The sequence below is a fragment of the Manihot esculenta genome, chromosome 5 (assembly GCF_001659605.2).
Source record: "Manihot esculenta cultivar AM560-2 chromosome 5, M.esculenta_v8, whole genome shotgun sequence".
In the NCBI taxonomy this organism is placed as follows: domain Eukaryota; kingdom Viridiplantae; phylum Streptophyta; class Magnoliopsida; order Malpighiales; family Euphorbiaceae; genus Manihot; species Manihot esculenta.
The window spans coordinates 2,448,896-2,472,544 of record NC_035165.2 but is presented as its reverse complement, the minus strand read 5'-3'; the positions used below and the strand labels follow the sequence as shown (position 1 = coordinate 2,472,544).

The 23,649-nt window shown below is 33.8% G+C and overlaps 4 protein-coding genes and 1 non-coding gene across 10 annotated transcripts; all 5 read left to right on the top strand.

Annotated features, from left to right (window-relative positions):
* The first annotated feature begins 521 nt into the window (after nt 1–521).
* On the top strand, nt 522–11,604 carry LOC110615788 (proline iminopeptidase). Of its 3 annotated transcripts, none has more exons than XR_002488083.2 (10): nt 522–1,081; nt 1,716–1,852; nt 1,949–2,122; nt 2,313–2,549; nt 2,650–2,750; nt 2,836–2,908; nt 2,989–3,057; nt 3,317–3,424; nt 9,934–10,195; nt 10,872–10,942. XR_002488083.2 is itself a non-coding variant. In XM_021757887.2 (10 exons), the coding sequence occupies exons 1-10, from the start codon at nt 748–750 to the stop codon at nt 11,411–11,413; spliced, it is 1,416 nt and encodes a 471-aa protein (XP_021613579.1). In that variant the 5' UTR covers nt 533–747; the 3' UTR covers nt 11,414–11,604. The 3 variants fall into 3 exon arrangements, 2 of the variants coding, with proteins under 2 accessions (XP_021613579.1, XP_021613578.1); XM_021757887.2 differs by lacking the exon at nt 9,934–10,195 and adding an exon at nt 11,219–11,604 and having other exon boundaries at nt 533–1,081; nt 2,451–2,549; nt 10,872–10,997; XM_021757886.2 differs by lacking the exon at nt 9,934–10,195 and adding an exon at nt 11,219–11,604 and having other exon boundaries at nt 536–1,081; nt 10,872–10,997.
* Nucleotides 11,605–13,278: 1,674 nt separating this feature from the next.
* LOC110616130 (39S ribosomal protein L46, mitochondrial) lies at nt 13,279–18,518 on the top strand. Of its 4 annotated transcripts, none has more exons than XM_043957098.1 (8): nt 13,281–13,515; nt 14,385–14,474; nt 14,538–14,699; nt 15,078–15,143; nt 15,542–15,616; nt 17,052–17,178; nt 17,254–17,376; nt 17,905–18,518. In XM_043957098.1, the coding sequence occupies exons 3-8, from the start codon at nt 14,545–14,547 to the stop codon at nt 18,046–18,048; spliced, it is 690 nt and encodes a 229-aa protein (XP_043813033.1). In that variant the 5' UTR covers nt 13,281–13,515; nt 14,385–14,474; nt 14,538–14,544; the 3' UTR covers nt 18,049–18,518. The 4 variants fall into 4 exon arrangements, with proteins under 4 accessions (XP_021614146.1, XP_043813034.1, XP_043813033.1 ...); XM_021758455.2 differs by lacking the exon at nt 14,385–14,474 and adding an exon at nt 14,030–14,064; XM_021758454.2 differs by lacking the exon at nt 14,385–14,474 and having other exon boundaries at nt 13,279–13,515.
* An 888-nt stretch (nt 18,519–19,406) lies between these two features.
* On the top strand, nt 19,407–20,670 carry LOC110616186 (probable WRKY transcription factor 43). The gene is made up of 2 exons (XM_021758534.2): nt 19,407–19,911; nt 20,198–20,670. Exons 1-2 carry the CDS (start codon nt 19,568–19,570, stop codon nt 20,373–20,375), a joined length of 522 nt encoding a protein of 173 aa, XP_021614226.1. The 5' UTR covers nt 19,407–19,567; the 3' UTR covers nt 20,376–20,670.
* Nucleotides 20,671–21,835: 1,165 nt separating this feature from the next.
* Nucleotides 21,836–22,590, top strand: LOC110616077 (late embryogenesis abundant protein Lea14-A). Its single transcript, XM_021758393.2, has 2 exons — nt 21,836–22,100; nt 22,227–22,590. Exons 1-2 carry the CDS (start codon nt 21,895–21,897, stop codon nt 22,468–22,470), a joined length of 450 nt encoding a protein of 149 aa, XP_021614085.1. The 5' UTR covers nt 21,836–21,894; the 3' UTR covers nt 22,471–22,590.
* A 41-nt stretch (nt 22,591–22,631) lies between these two features.
* On the top strand, nt 22,632–22,704 carry TRNAA-AGC. The gene has a single exon. It is a non-coding gene; the product is annotated as a tRNA-Ala (tRNA).
* The last annotated feature ends 945 nt before the right edge of the window (nt 22,705–23,649 follow it).

Sequence of the window (23,649 nt, the reverse complement as noted above, 5' to 3'; positions counted from 1 at the left end):
ATAAAGTTTGTGCCCTTTCTTATTATTTAAGAAAAATAAAGTTTGTGCTCTTTCTTATTATTTATTTTTACTTAAATAAAAATAGTTTTTAAGGAAAAAAAATATAAGAGCAAAATAAAGTATAAATTAAAGATAGTAGGAAAAAAAAATCTCATTTTTGGATATTAGATGGAAAATACAGATAGAAAGTCATTTTATAAATAGTAAAATTACCATTTTATGTCTATATTTTTTCAAAATAAATTTGAAAATATAGAATTATATTAGAAAAAAGGCACTAGATCCAACAATTCACCATCCAAGTCTAAATGCCCAAAGTATTCAGCTCCTGGCCCAAAGAAACAAAACAAGCTATAGTCAAAAGCCCAACGGATTCTGATGAAGGCCCACATGAACAAGCAATCCAATAAGACCTTGTTTATTAATAAAGTAAGCAGATTTCCAGTATTACAACTGCAATGCCAAACCACTGGCATAAAAGGTAGGAAGGTTGCGGGTGAAAAGAGAGAAAGCTCCAGATGGAAACACAGATAACCACAACTAGAAAAAAACCTAACATTTTAACAAGCACAAAAGCCAAAAAGAAAATAACTACCATAGCAAAACTTTGCCCCTTATTTTTCACATTTCCAAACGGGGGCAGAATGTAAAATAAGGGACTACTTTCAGAGGAAAAATGAAGTTTAGAGGAAAGCCACACGTGTTACTAACTCCATCTCTTCTAGCACTGCTCCCTCAGCTCCCAAAATGCTTGTAAATTACGCACAACCTTCCTTGATAAAGCCAATCCTTTTGGCCTCATCCTTGCTGTTATATCCTCGCTCGACTTCTCGGCATCCGCCCCATTCATTACCCAATCTTCTCCACTTCCACTGTCGCCGGAGTTCATTGAACACATTCGCTACCATGGCTGAAGCAAAACACGCTGCCTCCTATTCTCCGCCAGAGCACCACGCCGGAACTTGGTACTCCGTGCCGGACCTTCGGCTTCGCGACCATCGCTTCATTGTTCCCCTCGATTACTCCATTGATCGTAGTGCTTCTCCCAAGATCTCCATTTTTGTTCGAGAAGTCGTGGCTGGTACTAAGACAACTAATACAACTACCTCCTCAATTCAATTACAGGATTTATTAGCCGGATTGTTGACTTGTTTGATCTTGTTTTAGTTTGGAATCACTTCTAGCCTTTTGGGTTTCCAAGAAATGCAGTACTAAAGTGAACTAAACCATATACTTGTATTAGACATGATGTACGACAACCGCGAAACAATTTAAGAGGATTGCTTGCATTTCTCTGGAAGATGGTTGACACTATTGTCTTTAGACGGATAAGATATCTCAACGCTTAATTTCAATCTACTTGCATTATGTGGTGCAAATTTGAATGAACTTTTGTCAAATTTGGATTACAAACTCAACGTGGTTCCTAGAATCCATTTTAAGGATCAGACCTTTATGCTGGATCAGTAATCTATTTATGTCACCCTAAGGCTATGGATGTATGCTTTTGTCTGATATTTGTACTGCAAATTTACTGCTCAAGCAACATTGCTTGAACTTAGTGTGCTCTCTAGTTGTAGAAAAACCTAGCAGAAGTGTCATTTTGAAGTATTTAATGCGTTTTTAGATTTTTTTTCTCCCTCTCCTCATTTTGCCCCACCATATTATATTACATTCTTTAGCAATCCCTGGTTGATTCAAAATGTGTGTTGCAGTTGGGAAAGAAGAACAACAACTGCCTTACCTATTATATTTACAAGGAGGACCTGGCTTTGAGTGTCCGCGGCCAACTGAGGCTAGCGGATGGGTACATAAAGCATGTGAAGGATTCCGTGTTGTTTTGATGGATCAGGCATGAATTTTCAACACTCCTCTCATATAAATTTTTACTGCCAGGCACTTCCTATGTTCATAATATTTTTGCTCTTGATAAAGTATTTTCGTACAGCGAGGAACAGGCTTATCAACTCCTTTGACATCATCATCTATGTTGCAACTGGATTCTGCAGAGAAGCTGGTTGATTACTTGAAACATTTTCGAGCTGACAATATAGTGAATGATGCTGAATTTATCCGAGTTCGTCTAGTTCCTGATTCTGGACCATGGACAATTTTGGGACAGGTATGAAGACTACTGATTTGTCATGGTTTTGATTTCCTTTGTGTGTGCTACAATAATGATGTTATACTTAAGATCTAATTGTTTTGATCTCACTTGTTCCTGCTGCTCTTCTTTGTTTCAGTCATTTTCCAATTTAATCCTCAACTAACAGCTTTGGCTTGTTTTGTACTTTATCTCTTGGTTTTTTCAGAGTTATGGTGGCTTTTGTGCTGTAACATATTTGAGTTTTGCACCACAAGGACTGAAACAAGTCCTGATAACTGGAGGAATCCCTCCAATAAGGAGTGGATGCACTGCTGATATTGTCTATAGTGCATGCTATGAGCAGGTTATTCGCCAGAATGAAAAGTACTATGAGAGGTTTCCTCAAGATGCTGAAATTGTTCGTGAAGTTGTGATCCATTTGGCAGAATCTGAAGGAGGCGGGGTGAGGATCTTGCACACACAATTTTGAAACTTTTCTTTTTCAGACTATATATATAAATATACAGACACACACACCCATCCCACCGCTTCTTTCCATATAGGTGCTTCTTCCATCAGGGGGAATCTTAACTCCAAGAGGACTGCAAACTCTAGGTCTCTCTGGTTTAGGATCCAGTGCAGGTTTTGAACGTCTTCACTATATGTAAGGCATCAGCACTTACTTTTCAACCCATCTCTGTACTTTTTTTTTGTTTATCAACTCTTCTTCTTCTTCTTCTGACCTTCAGGTTTGAGAGGGTGTGGGATCCCGTTCTAGTTCCAGGATCAAGAAAGCAAATTAGCCACTACTTCTTAAAAGCTGTGAGAATATGATTGTTCCTTTTGCCAATCATTGATGTAAGTCCCTTGTGGAATCAGCCTAAGCCATTTCACATTTGCAGTTCGAAAATTGGTTGGATTTTGATTCAAACCCACTCTACGCTCTCCTGCATGAGTCCATATACTGCCAGGTAGATTCCTTAATCACTTGTAGAACTCTCTGTCTGATTGGTGGGCTTGCTATATGTTTGTATATAGTGCAAAGAATTTTTATCACCATTAAATGATGAAACAAGGCTTGTATAGTCAAGTCCAAGCAATTCAAATGCTGCTGCTGGGGGAATTTCATTGTTACAAGCACCTGATGCACTCATAACTAGTTTGATCATCTAGAATTTTTTTCAACTTCCTAATCTTCTTTACTTTATTTGTTTTCTTTTGATTTTCAAGGATGCTTCATCAAGCTGGTCTGCTTACAGAATTTTGGCCGAAGACAATGGTAAATTTGATGCAATCAGGGCTGCAAAAGAAGGTCGGCCAGTATTTTTCACAGGGGAGGTCCGTATAAGTTCTAACGTATTATCTACATTCACATATTGAAGTCTGTTTCATATAAAGAGTGCTGGATAGTTTTTGGAAACAATAAATATTAAAGCTAATTTAGCCAAGTGGTTGAGTATCTGCCAAATGGTGCAGGTAGTAATTTAATTTTAGTAAAATTCTTCTTTAAGTTTGTCACTCTTAAACACTGTTGAACTGGTGGATTTTTTGTAGGCTAGCCCACTGATATTAATCAAACATTTTATGGATAGTTATCTATCTTCTTTGTTTTTATTGCTTATCTGTACTTTTACCAATGTAGAAATGGAATAAATAATCTTTTCAGAGGGAAAAGTTATGGATGAAAAGTTCAAAGAAAGCTAAACCCAATTAACTGAATGAAAAAGCATCCATGGTTGATTTATTGCGTTAACTTTTTATGGCTTTCTGTTTAAACGTTTTTCTATATGCTCATTCATTCAGCTGTTATGATCTCAAATGATGACTCGGATATTATCATGTGTGTCAACCTTGTGGATTGTCTTTAAACTAGACATTTGGTTTCTCAAGCTTTCATGTTGATTTATTTGATATGATTTGATTTGATTTGATTTGATTTGATTATGGATTCTAGGCATAAATTAGGGTCTTTAATTGTCTCTGTAATTATTCTTTGATTATTTATTTTCTGTTTAGTTATAATTCTTTGTATATAAATAATCATCTAAACCACTTGTAAAAATCAAGAGTGAAATATAAAAATACTCTAAAATTCTTCATGGTATTAGAGCTTTTTTCTGATTTTAGGGTTTAAATTCAATTTTTCCTCTTTAGGATTTCTAAAACCCTAGATCTACTTTTTTGATATTATCCTACCTAGAGACCTTTTCACATCTCATCGCCGCCACCAGGAGGACCGCTAGATCGTTGCCGGCCAGATCGCCTAGCTTTGATGCCGAAAAGTCACGTGCGTAAAGCTCACTCGCCCTTCCTTCTTTGTGCGTGAGATTTGTCCGACGCTGCTTTGTCGCTTCGTCCACTCCGGCGCCGTTTCCGACCCATTTTTTGGCCATCCCGTGTCGCTACCTAGTCTTTTAGTGATTTGGTTGGGCTCTCTTGTGTGTATAACCTTAGGTACCTCCTATTCTTTCACGGTTCATTTGTTTTTACCATGGCAGAAGGTAAAAAAGTCTTGATTCCTAACCCTGATAATCCTTTCTTGCAAATTCGTCCTGTAAAACTTGATGAAACTAATTATCTTGTTTGGTCAAAGTTTTGTTTGTTGTTTATCAAGGCTAAAGGATTGTAGGGCTATATCACTGGTAATAAGAAGCAATCGGATGAGAGTGATCCAGATTTTCCTCAATAGGACTTGGATAATTGATCTTGTTATGATATGATTATTTAACTCTATGCAACCTCATATCTCTAAGTCCTATTTGTTAATTGATACTATTGCAAAGATACGAAAGGTTTTGTCCTTAACTTATTTCAAGATTGAGAATGATGCCAAATTTTATGGTATTCAAAATAAGATTCATGTTGCTAAGGAAGAAGAAATGACTATCTCCCAATTTTATTCTGAGTTATATGGCTTATGGTAGAATGTACTAGAGACAGTCAAATTTCAGAAAATGATTGGAAAGGAGCGGGTCTATGATTTTCTTGTAAGGTTGAATAACAAATATGATCCAATTCGGGTCCAATTGTTAGAGAAAAACCATTTTCTTTCTCTAGGAGAGATCCACGCCTATGTTCAACAAGAGAAAAGTCGTTGACATGCTATACTCTATACTGCACCAGTTGAAAAGGTTAGGTTGGCTACTAGTTTGAGCACATCGCAGCCTCCTAATTCTGAGAAAGATCACCTACATTTGACTATTGTGGGAAATCGAGACATACCAAAGAGATCTGCTGAAAGTTACATGGTCGTTCTACTAGAGGCTGTGGAGGAAAATGAGGTACCTCTAGAACTCAAGCTAATTTAGCAGAAACTGTGGAGGAGCCCTTTAAAGAGACAATAGCTGTTGAGTTCCTTTCTCGTAGTGAAATTCAGAGTCTCAAGCGCCGTCTGTCTCATATTGACATCTCTTCCTCTTTTGGTGCCACATTTAACTTTGTAAAGTTAGCTAATGCTTTCTCTCTTGATACTGTTCCATAGATTATTGATTCTAGTGCGAATGGACACATGACAGGCTCTTCTAAAGGCTTTCTCAATTATTTTTCTTCTCTAACCAAAGAGAGTGTCAGAATTATTGATGGCTCTTTTACTCCTATAACCCGGAACAGGTTTTGTTATTTGTGCACGCAATATTAAATTATCATTTGTCTTTCATGTTTCTTGTTTTTCTGTCAACCTTTTATCTGTCAGTGCTATCATTAATACTCTTAATCATAAAATTGAATTCTTTCCTGATCATTATTTAGGATCTTCTGACACGGAAGAGGATTAGCAATGGTAAACTGCATGATGGCTTATACATATTGAAAGGTGATCCAGGTTCTCCGATATCTCAAGCTTGTTTTTGAGAAAATAAGGATGTCAATTAGGAAATACTACAGTGGCACAGGCGGTTAGGACATCCATCATTTTGCCTTAGAAAAATTTTATCCTAATTTGTTTGTTAGAACTCAGTTTGGTTCTTTATTTTGTGATACTTGTGAGCTTGCTAAGCACACTAGAACCTCCTATCCTTTGAGTCATAATAAAAGTTAAATTCCTTTTGTGACTATTCATTCTGATGTTTGGGGGCCTACTCAAACTGTCTCCTTATTTGGTACTTGACTCGCGGTTGTCGAAGCCGGTCAAAAATAACCTTCCTGGTTATCAATAATTTTACAACTGCAGATAGTGGTGAAAGGATCGAATCCACAGAGAATTGATTACCTATTTATTTTTCTCAACAAGACCAATAAAATGAACTGAAACAATAATAAATTAAAGATGAGATAAAAGACTGAAAGTGGGATCAAATGAGATAAACTGGAAGCAGAATAAAAATAAATTGCAATAAAAGTAAAATGGGGGGTTTGAGATTGATTGTAGTAACTAATAATGAGAGTAATAATAGAAAGCAAATAATTAAAATAAAAGAGGAAATCAATATGAGAAAAGCCTAGTTGAAGATATGGATCCACTTTGGTTGTTTGGGTTGATCATTGAAACTTAAATTATCTCGATTAGTTCAATAGATTAGTTATGGGGGTGGAAGACGCTTCTCACCACCATGTCTCTCCTTATGATTAAATTAATTAGGGAACGTCCTCTAATTAATTACTAATTAACAAATTGCCAAGGAACGTCCTTGGGCCATAGGCATCAAAACAATTGTCAATTGCATAAAGAAATAGAGAGATCCAATCCTAGCTACCCAAACGTATGGAGATAACGCTAGATCATGCAATTCCTTGGTTTTTACGCCAAGTGTTCTAAGGTCAGAATATTTCCAGCAATTACGGACTAAAAATAATCCCAACTAACAATCAATTAACTTTGCAATTAAAATCAAGTGGCCAATTTGATCAAAACAACAAAGTAATCATATAATTAAAGCATCAATTGCATAAATATTGAACAAAACCAAAGACAATAATTTATGTTCAGATCTCACAACCCATTAAACAACCTTAGTTTCAACCAATCCTCAACTAGAATTAAAGATTTCAGCCTCTCATGGCTGAAACAAAACTAAAAATAAAAGAAAAGAAGAAAGGTAGAAGAAGAGATGTGAATTTCGTAGGTGTCTCCCAAAGGGAGCTTAAGGGTCCTGTAGAGGCTTCCTATGTGGCTTTTTATAGTTGAAAAGTGTTGTCCTAGGTCATACTTACTGCCCAAGAGGTATTTTCTGCCCAAGATGTGTCTGAAAGGAAAGAATCGCGCTTTTCGGCTTCAGAAGGAAGGCTGCGCGAAAATGCACTGCGGAAGGAAGTTGGTGCGCGCGGTTTGGTCTCAGAAAGGGAAGAAGGCGCAGATTATGCTTCCTAAATAAGTTTATATGCTGACCTTGCTTCCTAATTAGTGTAGAGGCTGCCCAAGGTGCTGCCCATGTGCAACTTGCTGCCCAAGTTGTTGCAGAAAAGGAAGGTGGCGCGCAGATGGCTCTCAGAAGAGGAAAGCGTGCAGATTGTTTCTGAATAGGAAGGATGCACGAATTTTGATCTTCAAAGGGGAAGATATGCTTGTCTATACATTCCTTTTTAGGTGGAGCCTCTTTTGAAATTTGAATATTGAATGCAGAAGAGGAAGAGCATCTCTTTGAGATCTTGCTGCCTAAATAGGAAAATATGACTGCTGCAGTGTGTGCACATCTTTGAACAAGGAAAGAAAGATCTGCGATTTGAATTTCAAATAATCTTCTGACTGAGCTTTCCTTGTTTGCTTTTGCTTCTGCACTTTCCTCATTTGAAAACTTTCCTTTTCTGAAAACTTTTCTTATTTGGAAACTTTCCTTTTTTGGCACTTTCCATATTTGGCACTTTTTGGCAGTTTTAAGAGCATTTTCTCCAGATTGTCTCTTTACACTTAATATCTGCAAAACATAATTAAAACCACAAAATTAAGTAGAAAAGATGTAAATAAACATCAAGAATATAATGATAAAATGGACTAAAATATGCTCTATCAGTACTCGATGGTTTGTCACCTCTATTGATTGTTGCACTCGAATAACTTGCGTCTATTTGATTAAAGCTAAAAGTGATGTCTTTCTTGTTTTCAATTCTTTCACAAGATGATTTGCACTCAATTTGATACTAAGGTGAAAATTTTGAAAATAGGTAATGGAAGAAAATATATGAATAGTAGGTTTTTTGCTTATTTGGAGATCAATGGGTTAGTACACCAAACAAGTTATCCTTATAGTAGTGCACAAAATGGTATTGCTGAAAGAAAAAATAGACATCTTTTGGAAATAGCTCGATCTCTTATGTTTAGCATGAATCTATCCAAAGCATGTTGGGGAAATGCAGTCCTTGTATTTGCTTATCTTATCAATAGAATGTCTCTCAAAACTTTTGATTTTATGAGTCCTTTGGAGATTCTACAAGAAAAAAAATATACATTGTTCCACCAAAAGTATTTGGGTGTGTTTGCTTTGTCCATACTAGAACGGCGGGGAAGTTGGATCCCAATGCCCTTAAATGTATGGGTATTCTCTGACACATAAGGGAAACAGGTGTTATCATCCTCCATCTAAGAAATACTTTATTGGTATGGATATTACCTTTTGAGAAACTGAACCCTACTTTTGTACCACCCACTCACTTCTGAGAAACTGAACCGTACTTCAGTACCACCCACTCACTTCTGAGAAACTGAACCTTACTTCAGTACCACCTACTCACTTTTGAGAAATTGAATCCTACTTCCATACCACTCACTCACCTCTTTAGAAAGAGAATAATGAGCAAGAAGATGTGATTTCGGATTGTGTGATTTTGAATGATATGTTTCAGATGTCCAATCAGGGGGAGAGAACTGGACGTTTGGACAAGTTAGATTTGAGGAGGTGTTTGAGGATAGACAAGACAGAAGAAGCCATTATGCAGTCTACTCGAAGTTAAGAATCTTCTTCTGGTGAGTTATCCACAACTCTTGAATGCTCTAATGATTTAGATAAACCTATTGTATAAAGAAAATGTGTCAGATTTTGTACTAAACACCCTATTTCTAACTTTGTTTCTTATGAATCCTCGTCTCCCTCCTATAGAGCCTTTGTCTTGGCACAATTGAACGGTTTAAGGCCAGATTGGTTATTAAAGGATTCACCCAAACCTATGGAGTGGATTATCAAGAGACACTTGTCCCGTTACAAAAATGAGCTTAATCAGAGTCCTATTATCTTGTGCAGCCAACTTGGACTAGGACTTACAACAGTTTGATGTGAAGAATAATTTCCTCCATGGAGATTTAGAGGAAGAAGTGTTCATGGAGATCTCCCCTGGGATCGCTGATGAGAAGACATAAGAAAAAGTGTGCAGGTTAAAAAAGGATTTGTATAGGCCAAAACAATCTCCTAGAGCTTGGTTTGACAGGTTTAATAGAGCCGTGATGTTCTTTGGTTACCAGCAGAGCAATGCTGATCACACTCTGTTTATTAAATATGCTGATTACACTCTGTTTATTAAATATCACAAGAGTAAGATCACCCTTCTTATTGTGTATATTGATGATATAGTAGTGACAGGTGATGACAAAGAGGAAATTGTTCAATTAAAAAGGTTGTTGGCTCAAAATTTTAAAATTAAAAATCTAGGAAAGTTTCAATATTTTCTAGGTATTGAGGTGGCTAAATCAGAAAAATAAATTTTTATTTGGAAGAAACTTTTATATTGGGATGTAAACTAGAAGGATATTCCATTGAAAGTAATCACAAGATGCAAGCCGAAACTAGTGAGTTTGTGGATATTGGAAGATACTAAAGATTGGTAGGAGGTTGATATATCTCTCAAACCCTTGCCCGGATATAGCCTATGCTGTTAGTTTAGTTAGCCAATTCATGCATGACCTTTGCGAGATTCATATGTAGGTTGTCCTTCGCATCTTGAGATATCTAAAGTCTGCGTCAGAGAAATGACTTCTTTATTCCAAACATGGTCACCTCCGAATTGAAGTTTTTACAGATGCAAATTGAGCAGGATCTCTCGATGACAGGAGATCCACCTCTTGCTACTGCACACTTGTGAGAGGGAATCTTATCACCTAGAGAAGCAAAAAATAAACTGTTGTTGCTCGGCCAAGTGCTGTTGCTCGGTTAAGTGCTGAAGCAAAATACAGAGTAATGGCCCAAGGTATGTGTGAATTTTTATGCTTAAATTATTGGAGCTGAGGTTGCCCAAGAGAGACAAGATAATTTTGTATTGTGACAACAAAGTTGTCATCAGTATAGCATAAAATCCAGTTCAATATGACTGAACGAATTAATTTGAGATTGATCGGTACTTCATTAAAGAAAATTAATAGACTGTATTTTGAGCTTAGTTCATGTGACTTCTACTTAGCAATTTGCGGATGAGTTTATTAAAGGACTCAACAATAAAATCTATCATAATCTGATTTGCAAGTTGGGAATGTGCGATATCTATGCACCAACTTGAAGGGGAGTGTTGACTTATTTGATATGGTTTGATTTGATTACGGAATCTAGGCATAAATTAAAATCTTTAGTTATCTTTGTAATTATTTTTTGATTATAATTTTTTGTGTTGTAAAAATTAAGAGTGAAATACAAAAATACTCTAAAATTCTCCAAAATTCTTCATTTCACCATAGTGAAAAGTTGTGGCCCATGTATGAAATGCTGAAGCTTAATTTATCAATAGAGAAAAAGGACACAACATTGTTTTTGTCTTGTATTAAATGCTACCTAATGTATTTGCTTGCAATGAAAACATTTTTTTCAAATGGATCGCCCCTATGATCATTTGTGCAAGTTTGTTATGGTGTCTGGGATCTTTGCTTCTGCAGAATGTGTTCCCATGGATGTTTGATGAAATTCATGCCTTGAGGAAGTTTAAAGATGCTGCTCAGTTATTGGCTAAAAAGAAAGATTGGCCTCCTCTGTATGACATTGCTATGCTGAAAAACAACAAGGTGTTCATCTGGCCTTTCTATTCCTGGCTAATCATCTCAAGTGATTTTTTTATACAGATTTTTTCTTTTTCAATAAAAATCTCAACTTTGTGATGCTTACCTTTTTAATTAACTAAAAACAGGGAATCTGATATTCAAACAATAAGGTTTCTGACTAATAAAAGGATTGACTTCAAGTGACATCGTTTGGGTTTTGTTACTAATTTTGTAATCATCGGCAGGTACCTGTGGCAGCTGCTGTTTATTATGAAGATATGTATGTTAATTTCAAGCTGGCAATGGAGACAGCTTCTCAGATTGGGGGTATTAGACTATGGATAACTAACGAATATATGCATTCTGGTCTGAGGGATGCAGGGGGACGTGTTTTTGATCATTTGTTGGGAATGTTAAATGGAAATAAGCCTTTGTTCTGATAGCCATTGCGTTTTTTTATACTTGTTACAATGGGGACTGTCAATAATGTTCAACTGGTGACTCAAGGGGATTATTGGGGACCCTTTTTTGTCGTGAGAATGTTACGATCTTTGAAGACCTTTCCAATGCGGACTTGTGTGATAATGGGAATTTTGAAAAACAAACCCAGACAATGGCTCTGTTTTGTCGCGGAATTGCGCACGAGAAGCGCCCTTCGCGTCTTTACTTCATCTCCAACAACGGACGGTGTTGAAGCTAATGTGATTAATGAATGATTTAATTAATTCAAATTTTGCAGTTAAAAATGTTAATTTAGTTTTAATATTCTCAATATTATTTACACCAAACAAATTCTAAAGTAACCATAAAATTATTTAGATAAAAATTGACTCGATTATAAAAGTATGATCCATTCTCTGATTAATAGTGTGACAAAAATAACTCTCTTCTATAATGAGGGCCTTCAGCCCAAGGCAACATGCGGCACGGTTTGGGTAAAGCGGGATGGTTTAAGACGAATTGAAGTTATGAAAGTATTATATATCGGATAAAGTGCAGGTTTAGTATTGCTAATAGAATTTGAAATTAGCTAATATAATACCCATTGTTAAATTTAGCCTTTGATAATGGTTTAAACTTTACACTTCTAAAAGAGTAAGATTCATATACTGAACATGTAACTATGTGTATGTACTTATCAATTATACAATTTTAAATATCAATTAATTATTAAAAGAATAATTTAAAAAATAAAGCTCATAAAAATGTATTATATAATTAAATTTAAAATTTTATGTCTTCAAATTAATATATGTGCATAATACTATTCTCTTTTTATGGGTTATTAATTTACTTATATATGGCTCAATTAATAATTATCTTGTATTACATCATTTCCAAATGCTCTCTCTCTCTATTTAAATGGTAAAAGATTATGTTGTTAATTAATTTTGATTCGTAAGTATTTATCATGCTTTAACTCTCTTCAACTTGTGGTTAATCATTTCTTTCTATATATATTAATTTTAATTTAAATATATAAATTGTTATTATTAATTTTTTCGAAATTATAAATTATTATTGTTATTAGTTGTATCAAAACATACCCATAACATATTTAATACTCACTCTTTTATATTATCTAAGTCATAGGTATTAATTTAATTAAGTAATCATTAAAAAAAAACATTTTTCCATTAATTTTGATATTAACTATAAAGATTTGTTATGTTTTAATACTATATTGTTTTTATATCTCTAAGGTGTAATTATTAATTTTTTAACTAATCACATTTTATAAAACATTCATACAATAAACATTTCATCTTTCAATAGTTAATACCCTTATATACAATAATTTAGTTAATTAACTTAATCATTTTAATTAATACTACTCCCTATTTTTTATCTCTTGTTTTATTTTTTTTAAGTAAATATTATTTTATAATTTTAATATTTCACTCAATATTTATTTAGATATTTGAATTGAAACGTAATATAACTTTTTTATCTCTATCTTTATTAAAATTTAATATATTTATTATTTTTCTCAATTCATGTGAACAACCTTACACAAAACGAAGGTTTTAATTACTTGGAATCTATATAACATTGTTATTGAAGCTGTTGTTAAAAAAATATATTTTTTAAATATATTATTTAAAAAATCATTGAAAATTATTTTAAATATAATTTAATTATAAAAATATAAGTAATAAAATATATTTTTTTGTTTTCAAACTGTTTTTTTTTTTTTTTTTTTTTTTTAACGTTTGACGACATTTAAAATGTTGTTTTTTTTTTCGTAAAATACACTTTCTGAGTCTCAATTGCCAACACAGCCCTTTAAACAACTAAAAAAACAAAGCCCAAGCCCTATGTACCCTAGCTCAAGACTGAGCATCATTTCTCTACCCCAGGCCCCAGCCGTCAGTCTTCTTTCTCCGACAGAGAACACAGCGGCCTGTTTCCTCCCCGAACAGCCGGCGGCCACAAGCGAACTCCCCTAGCGAGCGCCACCACTGATCTCCTCCAGCGATAGGCACCAGCAACATCGCCTTCCCTTCCAGCGATAGGCACCAGTGACATCTCGTGGCTGCAAGTAAGCTCTGCATTTCGATATTAGTTCGACACTGTGGCTTTTCATTTTAGATTAAGAATGAGGTTTTGCAAGTTCAAATGTCATGGCCCATGAGTGATATCATGCCACAATTTGGTTTCTGACTGTGATTGGTGAGGCAAATGTTAGTGAAAATATGGGTTAAAATGTGTTAAAATTGTAAGTGAAAGGATGAGTTAAAATTGCTATATGTCTTTTTGTTTAGGCTAGGGATATTTGAATATTTTGTTCTGTTAAAATTTTTTGGGTTATTGTTAAACATTTGTTGTATTTTGGGGAAATAAGTAAAACTTATGGATTTTTGCACTTGCATTTTGTGGGTAATTTCTAAATTCATTTGAATTAAGTTTATCCACCGCACATTATGTGGACATTTTTTTAACCACATTTGCTCTTTTCTTTGGGGACATTTATATTCAAAATTTATGGATTTGTTGCACTTGCTTTTTGGGGGTAATGTTTATAGGTTAATGTTTATGTTTATTTGCGTTTGAAGGTCTTGAAGGAAAATCTGTTACTGGATTGGAATTTGGAAGTTCAAAGATTATGTTTTATGCATTCCAAACATTATTGTTATGTTTATGAATTTTATTGTATCATTTGTAGTTTAATTTTAAGGTATTCTATTACTTATTTTATTTAACTTTTCTAAATTTAGAACTCTTATTTGCATGCTTTTAGTATATAGGGTTTGAGAACCCAAATTCGGATATCTTTGCAATTATTTTGAAATGGAAAAACAACCGGGTTCAAGTAGTATGTGGATAATAGTAAACGGGTTTGGGTAGTGAAAGTGAAATTCTAAACGGGTTTATACTGGGTTCGGATATTTAATTTATAAATGGGTTTAGGTTTGCGTATCTTCAATTTCTTGGGTACCCTACCCTATCTGTTGCCATTCCTAAGATCATCCACAGCTTTAATACTCCTCAGAAATTAAGGTAAAATTTCTCTCCCTCATTATATTACTCTCTTTTTGTCATCTGAATTTTGTCTCTCTGTAGATCCAGAATGCGGAGATCAGTAATGCGGGTGGCTCATTCTCTATTTACGACTCGAGGACTTAGCACACAACCAGAGAAAATCGTAGCTTCTGTGTTGTTCGAAAGATTACCAGTTGTTATCCCCAAAATTGATCCTGTTGTTTATGCATTTCAGGAATTCTCGTTAGTTTCCTTGCTTGTCCTTTTATATTTCTCGCTATTTTTTATGCTGGTGAAATGACTGGAAAGAGCAGAGAGCTGAACAGAATTTTAGCTATTAGATCAATGATAAGAAATTTCTTGGTCATTACTTGTCTAAGATGTTTCATGAGCTTTTTTTTTCCCTCTTCCAATTGTAGAGATTTATTTTGGATTAAAGATGAGTAACTCAACGAGGTTGAGAATCAGAACCAAAATATCTGTGTGGCTATGGGAGAAGATGAAGTAGTTTGCAATTTTAGTTGATTATAATTTTTTGTGTGAGTTGTGGAGCTTCACCTGATCAACCTTCAAGTTCTCCATTTGCTTGCATTTTACTTTGATCTCTTTTATGTGCTGTAGATTTCGGTGGCAGCAGCAATATAGACGCAGATATCCAGATGAGTTTTTAGACAAGGCGGACTCGAGGTAGTTTTTCTGACAAGTGTTTGACTTTTTCTCAGATTATCTTTTGCCTGACAAACTAGAAAATATATCAATTATCCTTGCAAACAGAATTTATATTTTGCTGTTATGATCTACTAAAGCATGTAGACCATTTTTTTTACTTAAAGAAGCATGTCTGGTTGACTTGAATCTGGCGTAGGATGTGATATTGTGGTCATAATTTTGTTGTTGAACTCATATCAAATTTGTGAATATCCAAAAAGTTTTGTACATCTACAAGACTGCTTGTCCTGTTGCCTCTCTTTTCTCTCTTTTACTGACAGAATTCATGCATGGCAAATGTGTTCACCAATAAATTTGTAACATGGATGGAAGTTTGAATTGTTCTTAATTTTTTCTTTTCTTTCCCTTCCAATCAGGGGAAAGGGTGACTACCAAATTGACTATGAACCAGCTCCACGGATCACTGAAGCTGACAAAAAAAATGACAAAAAGTGAGACATGACTTAAAGGACATTCTCTCGGAGATGTTCATATGACTTCTGGCTTAATTTTATAGTTCTTCTAATTTCCATAGTGATTACTTATTGAGATTACATTATGTAGTTGTTGCATATAATGGCATACATTTATCTGTTAGAAATATTGAAAATCTCTGGTTATTCCTCTTCATGTATAAACATGCTAAACAGGATCAAGTCTTATGCATGTTCTTAAGTGGAGGAAATTAAATTTAGTTTCAGTTTTGGAAAGTTCATAAAAGACCCTCATTATTGGGGTGTTCATTTGACGGGAGAGTATTACGCTTATGCTAATATGTTTTATAGCGAAGTAATTTATTGTTAATAAGATACAATGTATGCTATTTTATCTAGATAGCATGCTGTTGTATCTCAAATACATGACAATGTATGCTATTTTATCTAGATAGCATGCTGTTGTATCTCAAATACATGACAATGTATGCTATTTTATCTAGATAGCATGCTATTGTATCTCAAATACATGATACAATGTCGAGGTATAAAGGTATGCGTGTCATGCCAAAAATGCTTTGATGGTGGAAATGAAGTATGCTTTTGCTCAGTTCATTTCTGCTCCTTTGCATGATCTAGCACTACAGTATCTGGTGAATTTGATTCACCTTAATACAGCACTGGATATTTGTTCCTTTTATAACAATCCTCCATTTTTTTCTAAAGTTATCTAAGAACTCAGATCTCAGGGCAAAATCTCTACACTGGCTGATGAAATCTCTTTTTTCTTTTTGTGCATACGCATGCTTGGGTGTTTTTCCTTTTCCTCCTTTTCCTTAATAGAATAGCTTAAATCATATTGAGCTCATCTCTTAGGAACCTAGAGGGCTTTATATCAGTCGTCCCTCAGTTTTGGAGGTTGTTACTCTTTATTCCCTCATTTTCAATTTGTTAGACAAAAGTCTCTCATTTTTTAAAATGTCTCATAAAAATCACTCTGGACATTTTCCGTTCATTTGTCCAATAGAACTGATATGGAACAGTGCCACAGTACAGAAATAAGAAATTTTAAAAAAATCAAAGTATCATATAAAATATTAATAACATTCTCTCTCTCTCTCCAACATGAGGTGTGTGATGAAAGATAATTTTGTGAATATCTTATGTGGCACTTTTTATCTTAATTTCTTATTTTTATATCGTGGTACTGACATGTATTAGTTATGCTGGAGAAATGGATGGAAAATTGCTTGAGGGGTAATTTAATGTTTTTAAAATGAGTGATTTTGTGGTAACAAATTGAAGATCAGAGATTTAAATGTAACAACCTCGTATGGATCCTTGAGTATAATAATGGAACCTTGAGTATAATAATGGAACCTTGAGTATAATAATTATACATTAATGGGACCTTGAGTATAATAATTATGACATCTGAATTTGTTTCCTTTAGGTCTTTACAGAGGGCACTTGACAGAAGACTTTACCTCCTCCTGTATGGAAAGGCATATGGATCCAGTGGGGAGCCTGTCTGGCATTTCCCTGAAAAGGTTTATGAGGCTGAGGATACATTGCGCAAGGTCAACATTACTTTGTGATCTGTTGTTTATTCCTGCTATTTCTTTTCTTCTCATTTAAATTCTAAAACTTTGCAGTGTGCAGAGTCTGCATTACACTCTGTCTTAGGGGATCTTTCCCACACATATTTTGTTGGAAACGCACCTATGGGTCACATGATCATACAGCCAACAGATAAAGCACCAGATGCTGGTTATAAGGTATTTTCAAGAAATTACATATATAATTTTTTACTAGGTAATTATGAAATGGAGTATATGTTGTGCGGTGTTTAAACTATTTGGTTATTATCTTCCAAATGCAGTGAAAGTTTTTAGGCGTCTATGATTGCAATCTTACAAAAAAACCTGAAACTAGGATGTTTGAATATATATTGGATTTGATTGAAAACTGTGGACGAAAATTTGTTACATGTTTTGATGTATAATTTTGTTTCAGTTGCAACTAAATAAAGAGGATTAAAATCAATCTAATACGAGATAGTAATTATTGTTAAAGAAGGATTACTTCTCTTCAACATTATAGTCAATAATGGACTGCTGTCAACATCTTAGATTTTGCTGCCTATCTGAAATTTGGTCATTTGTATTGGTGATTTGCTCTAGTATGTAGATTGACGATAGCATCTCATAAGCACTATATGTTGGTATGAGAGTGCTTATATTAGTTGCATATGTTTGGTTTTTTTTTATTCCTCGTCTTGAACGACCTTCTTGTTCCCCTTTCAGCAATTCTTCTTCAAGTCCCAGGTGATAGCTACAAACAAATTCAGAATTGGGAAGTGTGAGGATTTTGTTTGGGTGACTAAGGATGAATTACTGGAGTATTTTCCTCAGCAAGCTGAATATCTGAGCAAGATGATCATCAGCTGAATTGGTAGTTCAATCTGATATTCAATCACAACGAGTCTTGTTTGTATGCTCTATATGAATGCTTTGCTGCAAATTCAATCAGCAGAATGAATTTTGATAGTCCTGAGGAACAGTTAAACTTGCTGTAGAATGCCAATGAGAATTTGCTATATTATCCTGAATAGAAGAGGGTTTAATTTCCAATAAATTGATACGTTAGTAGCGCTAAAAAAATCGAGAAGCAACATGACAAATTTGGGTTTTTCAGTGTCACGTATGGATGTAAGTTTCAGAGAAAAAAATACTGATGTAAGTTGTGGGCCGGGCCCTCTTAAGCCCCCAACAACAGTTACTACATGCATTATCTCAATGGCTGTTCTTGACTTTTTGGGCGTGCCCAGCCATTACTATGAGCGATTATGACTCATTGTGGACCTGATGCATATTGCTCGATTTCATTTATTTTTATGTGAATTTGAATATGGTTACTCGCATATAATTGTTGATTTTATTTTTTCATACCTATTAAGAAATATATTTTTTATTAATTTTTTAATTTATTTTAAATACATTAAATATTTAAAAAATATTTAAAAAATTTTTTAAAAATAAAATAAAATTAAATGTGGGGTCCACCTAGAGTTACAAATTTGAGATAATTTCGCTCATTATTTTTCAATCAATTCTGGTGGTTGTATCTTAATATCAATTTCCACCATAACATTTCTTAAACTTCAATTTAGTGTTGTCCAAGTTTCCACCTTCTTATGTTATGTCACAAGTTTATATATTGAATTACTGAATTTCAGTTACTATCTCTTAATTTAAATGGGTGTATCACAAACAATCTCTTAACTTTTAATTTTATATATATTTAGAAAACCATGTTAATTAGTAGTCAAATACAATAAAAATAATATATATTATTAAAATTTTATTATATTAAAATAAGATCAATAAATCAAAATGAATTAAAGGTAACAAATTCTTTATACAATTAACTATAAAATTCAAATAAGCATACCAAATCCTACTTTATAGTTTATTATGAATATCTATTTGTAAAAATTTAAAAAATACATTAATCAGAAACTTAGAAATTTTATTGTGCAAAATTTAAATACAAGTTAAATTCTAATTAAACTGATAATAGTAATTTATTGAATTGCAGTCACATATTTAATTCAATGGTAAATAAATATGAAATATTTCAGATTCTACTCCAAGCATTTATCTTCATTTCAAAAAAAAATAGCAATTTATTGAATTAATATTATTAAGCACATTAAACTTCTATTGGGTACGTGTCCTTTTTTACTTAAGGGCAGTTGAACAGAAGTTGGTGAAATATAGTTGGCTTGGCTTGGCTTTACCCTTGGATTTCTTTTTCATTTCATAATCCTTTCAATTAACCCTTAATTTTCCTCTCTCCATCTCCAACTTCTCAACTTTTCTTCACTCATCTTTATTTATCTATATATGTGTATTATCCAACATCCTCATCAGTTCCTCTCTTATCATTCTCTTTGGAGCCCCACAAATGGAAATGGAAGGCCAAGAAGCCCCACAATTGCCCCCCCATCTCTTCTCACCTTCCTCATCACTGCATCCTCCCTTTATAGACCCTCAACTGCTTCCTCATATTGATTGGGTCAGCCTTCTTTCCGGTCAGGCCGCTGTAGGAGATGAAAGGCCTTCAACGATTGAAAGCGCTTCTGTGATAGCTGAGGAACAAAAGGATAGGAGAAAGAGTGGACGACTCATGAAGAAACATAGTCGGCCTAGGTTCGCTTTTCAAACTAAGAGTCCCGACGATATTCTCGATGACGGCTACCGTTGGAGGAAATATGGCCAGAAATCTGTCAAAAACAGTGCATATCCCAGGTACTAATCATATTACCACATCATCTCTCCGACGTTGCATTGCATGGCTTTTTTTTCTTCTTTTTCTAAAATATATAAATACCTTAGTTAATTAGTAATAAGATTTTAGCTGAGCTAAACCCAAGTTCCGATCCTCTTTAAATAGAAATTTATGAATTCTTATAGAGAGAAAGAATGAGATAGATATTGGAAAAAAGTTTAGATTTATGGTTCGCATGAAACAATATGCAACAGATTGATTCTGATTTTTATTTTATTTTTTTGGTTAACGTGGACTGAATTGAAGGAGTTACTATCGCTGCACAAATCACACATGCAATGTGAAGAAGCAAGTACAGAGGCTCTCCAAAGACACGAGCATGGTAGTGACTACTTATGAGGGCATCCATAACCATCCTTGCGAGAAGCTCATGGAAACTCTAACTCCTCTTCTTAAGCAGATGCAGTTCCTCTCTAGCTTCTAACTTCACTTCTCATCAGCTGTAATTGAAAATCACAAGTTCAATGATTCGTTCTTGGCATTATGCAGTTATACATATAATTCATGTACTTACTATTACATGCATACTTACAGTAACCTCGTGTTTATCTATGACGGACTAGCTAGAATCACCGTCAATACCACTTCTTTATGCCAATTTGTAGAAAAATTGCTATGTAAAAGGCCGATTGACAGACCCATTCTAGCTGATCCAAACCTCATCAGTCCCACCAAAGTTTTCAAGTCAACCATATGTTCCACTGCAAGATTTTTTCATTTATAGATAATATTTTAAAAAATTAAAATAAGTTCTGATTATGAGATTATATTACACAAGAATTATATAAAATTATATTGTGTTTTAAAATTGTATCATACTAAATATGAAAATTCAAATTTAAAATGAATTATAACTAAAATTATTTTAAACGAATATCACATGTATGTCTAATTTATTGAAATTAAACTGGTGAAGATCAATTTCATAGTATTATTATAGTTTTTTTCGTGTTTCATGCAATAGCATGGTTATTAATTAATTAGTTGAGCAAAACGTGTAATTTTTGTGTTGAGCATGGAATTTCCATTGTAATTATTTTTTCTTCTCTAGTGCCCACACTAGTTTTTCTTTTATTTAGCTAGTCGTCCTTTATATTTATCTATAAGTTACCATTTTCTTGTGATTTTTTAATTTAGATCCAAGAAAATAATCAGCATAGAACATCAATTAATATTCAATCACTTCTTTGTTTTTTTCTTAAAAATAACACATTTTCTCCTTTTTTTTATATATATAATTCACTTTAATTAGAACCTGACATTGGGATTTTACAGTTATAGACATTTTACTGTATACTTTAGTAAAATGAATATAAAAAATGGATCAAGAAAAAAATATATTAATATAATATTTTCACCTTAATCCTACAATAATGAAATGGGAAAGCATTTTAATATTTTCAATGGAATCAAATTTGATTTTATGATTGGGTTCTCAATGTTTTTGTCCTAAAATAAGAATACAAGTTGGAATTAAGCTACCAGAAAAATAGCACCATAATAAAAACTCTGAATCTGTGATGAATTTCAAGAAAATACATCATTTAATTACCTGACAAAATTTTCAAGGAGTCCTAATCCATTTTCACCAATCACATTCAATTCAAGTGAAGCTTCAAGCCAACAGTTATATACATGGAAGTTAGTCATCTAAAGTTCCAACTTTTTTGTACACTTGTTTTGGCTTTTATCTTCGAAATTTTCATGCAAGAATGAAGAAACCCATTTGCATTATTGATGCGTACTCCATGCTCACCCCAGATACTCATCTGCTTCAATTTGAAGCATTGGAAAGGAGGAACCCACGAGCCATAGGTCGCCATCAATGCACCACCCAAGAATCTCTCACAATCGTCGCTATAAAGCAGTCCGTTTAGTAACCAATCTTTGCATATTCTTTCTTCATTTCGATCTTTCTTACTTCTTTCATTTCTAAAATTACAATGTTGCAGCTGCTGGACAAGGCAAAGAATTTTGTGGTGGAGAAGGTAGTTAACCTGAAAAAGCCGGCGGCTACTGTCAACGATGTGGATATGAGTAGCGTCCACCGAGATTACGTTGAATATTTTGCCAAGATTTCTATCAGTAACCCATACAGCCATTCTTTACCCATCTGTGAGGTCTCCTACACTCTTAAAAGCGATGGCAGGTTCGATCTGCGCTCTCTTCTCCTCCATTTTGGAAAAGCTTTGCTTGATCATTGCCATATTTAGAATTTAAGTATGTTAAACTGATATTGCGAATGTGATATGGTGATTTGGTTGATGTGGAACAGAGTGATAGCGTCAGGAAATATGACAGATCCTGGATCACTCAAGGCAAATGGTGTAACAATGCTGAATGTGACATTAAAGGTCCCTCATAGTATACTAATGAGCTTGGCGAGGGACATTGGCACAGACTGGGACATAGACTATGAGTTAGAAGTGGACCTCACCATTGATCTTCCTATCATTGGCAACTTCACCATTCCCCTCTCTAATAAGGGCGAGATCAAGCTCCCCACCTGGCCTTTCTGATCTCTTCTAATTTCTTGCTTTTGTTATCAGTCAAAGTCCATTTGTTATGTATGAGATGAGATGGGTATTTGAACTCTGAAAGAACTGAATCATTTTCTTCATGAACTTCTACTTAGCAAATATTTTTTGATATAATTTACTATTTGATACTCAAAAGCCAAGGGGATGTAGCTCAGATGGTAGAGCGCTCGCTTAGCATGCGAGAGGTACGGGGATCGATACCCCGCATCTCCATTCTTTTACGGCATTTTTAACCCTCTCCGAAGTCGACCCTTTTTTCCAAAACGACTGGTGAAGTAAATCTACTAATATAAAGTCAGAATATTCTCCTCAACTAATTTTACAATTAATCATTATTCGACAAATTAATAACGATTAATTTAATATTTTCCCAAAAACTTCATTTAATAATATGTTAGCATCAAAATATAAGTAAAGCCATGGTTAGTCGACTCTTTATTTATTGACGAGACTAGTGATAGAAAAGAAACATTTCAAATAGAGTTTAAATTTTTAACCTGATCAATAAGACTGATAATGAGATTAGTGACAGAGAAGATATATTTTAAACAGAGTTTATATAATGGTGATATGATAGTCGCTAAGAATAGATAAATAATTAATTTTTAACATAAAAATTTTAATTTTTTCAAATTTAAAATTCAGTCAAACCTCTCATTAATCACCGACATTTATTTCATTGATAAACCAATCATATTAATAGAAAATTTCTATCAAATTAAATTATTTATTTAAATATTAAGATCTAAACATTCAAATATTTAAATATTAAGATCTAAACATTTCTTTAAATTTCAATCGTCGTTAATAATGTTGAAATTACTTAGCGCAATCGATGAAAAACAAATATCTTTTTGAGATTCACTATTTTAGCATTTAATTAAATTTGCTCATGTATGGCAAGTGTTAGAATCAATCTGAGCTAGATAGAAGTTCAGTAATTCTCTGACTTTATATTTAAACCTAATCAATTTCATCCTATGCTTCATTGAGAATGTTAAAATCTGAAATTTGATTATTTTATAATAACTTTTTATGATATTTTGTTTTATCTCTATACTCTATCTATGTCTACATTTATGTGTTTGTTTAAGCAAACTTGGAATTTCAAATAAAAATATTAATTTTTTTAAAAAATAAATTTTCAGAAAATGACAA

Bases quoted from the DNA above. Each gene is read 5' to 3' on its own strand.
- LOC110616130 (XM_021758454.2), top strand. From the start codon at position 14,545: ATGCGGAGATCAGTAATGCGGGTGGCTCATTCTCTATTTACGACTCGA. The intron at 15,617-17,051 runs GTGAGACATGAC...TGTTTCCTTTAG, and splicing joins GACAAAAAAAATGACAAAAA to GTCTTTACAGAGGGCACTTG. The intron at 17,377-17,904 runs GTATTTTCAAGA...TTCCCCTTTCAG, and splicing joins CACCAGATGCTGGTTATAAG to CAATTCTTCTTCAAGTCCCA.
- LOC110616186 (XM_021758534.2), top strand. From the start codon at position 19,568: ATGGAAATGGAAGGCCAAGAAGCCCCACAATTGCCCCCCCATCTCTTC. The intron at 19,912-20,197 runs GTACTAATCATA...ACTGAATTGAAG, and splicing joins AAAAACAGTGCATATCCCAG to GAGTTACTATCGCTGCACAA.
- LOC110615788 (XM_021757886.2), top strand. From the start codon at position 748: ATGCTTGTAAATTACGCACAACCTTCCTTGATAAAGCCAATCCTTTTG. The intron at 3,058-3,316 runs GTAGATTCCTTA...TTGATTTTCAAG, and splicing joins ATGAGTCCATATACTGCCAG to GATGCTTCATCAAGCTGGTC. The intron at 3,425-10,871 runs GTCCGTATAAGT...TTGCTTCTGCAG, and splicing joins CAGTATTTTTCACAGGGGAG to AATGTGTTCCCATGGATGTT.
- LOC110616077 (XM_021758393.2), top strand. From the start codon at position 21,895: ATGTTGCAGCTGCTGGACAAGGCAAAGAATTTTGTGGTGGAGAAGGTA. The intron at 22,101-22,226 runs GTTCGATCTGCG...GATGTGGAACAG, and splicing joins ACTCTTAAAAGCGATGGCAG to AGTGATAGCGTCAGGAAATA.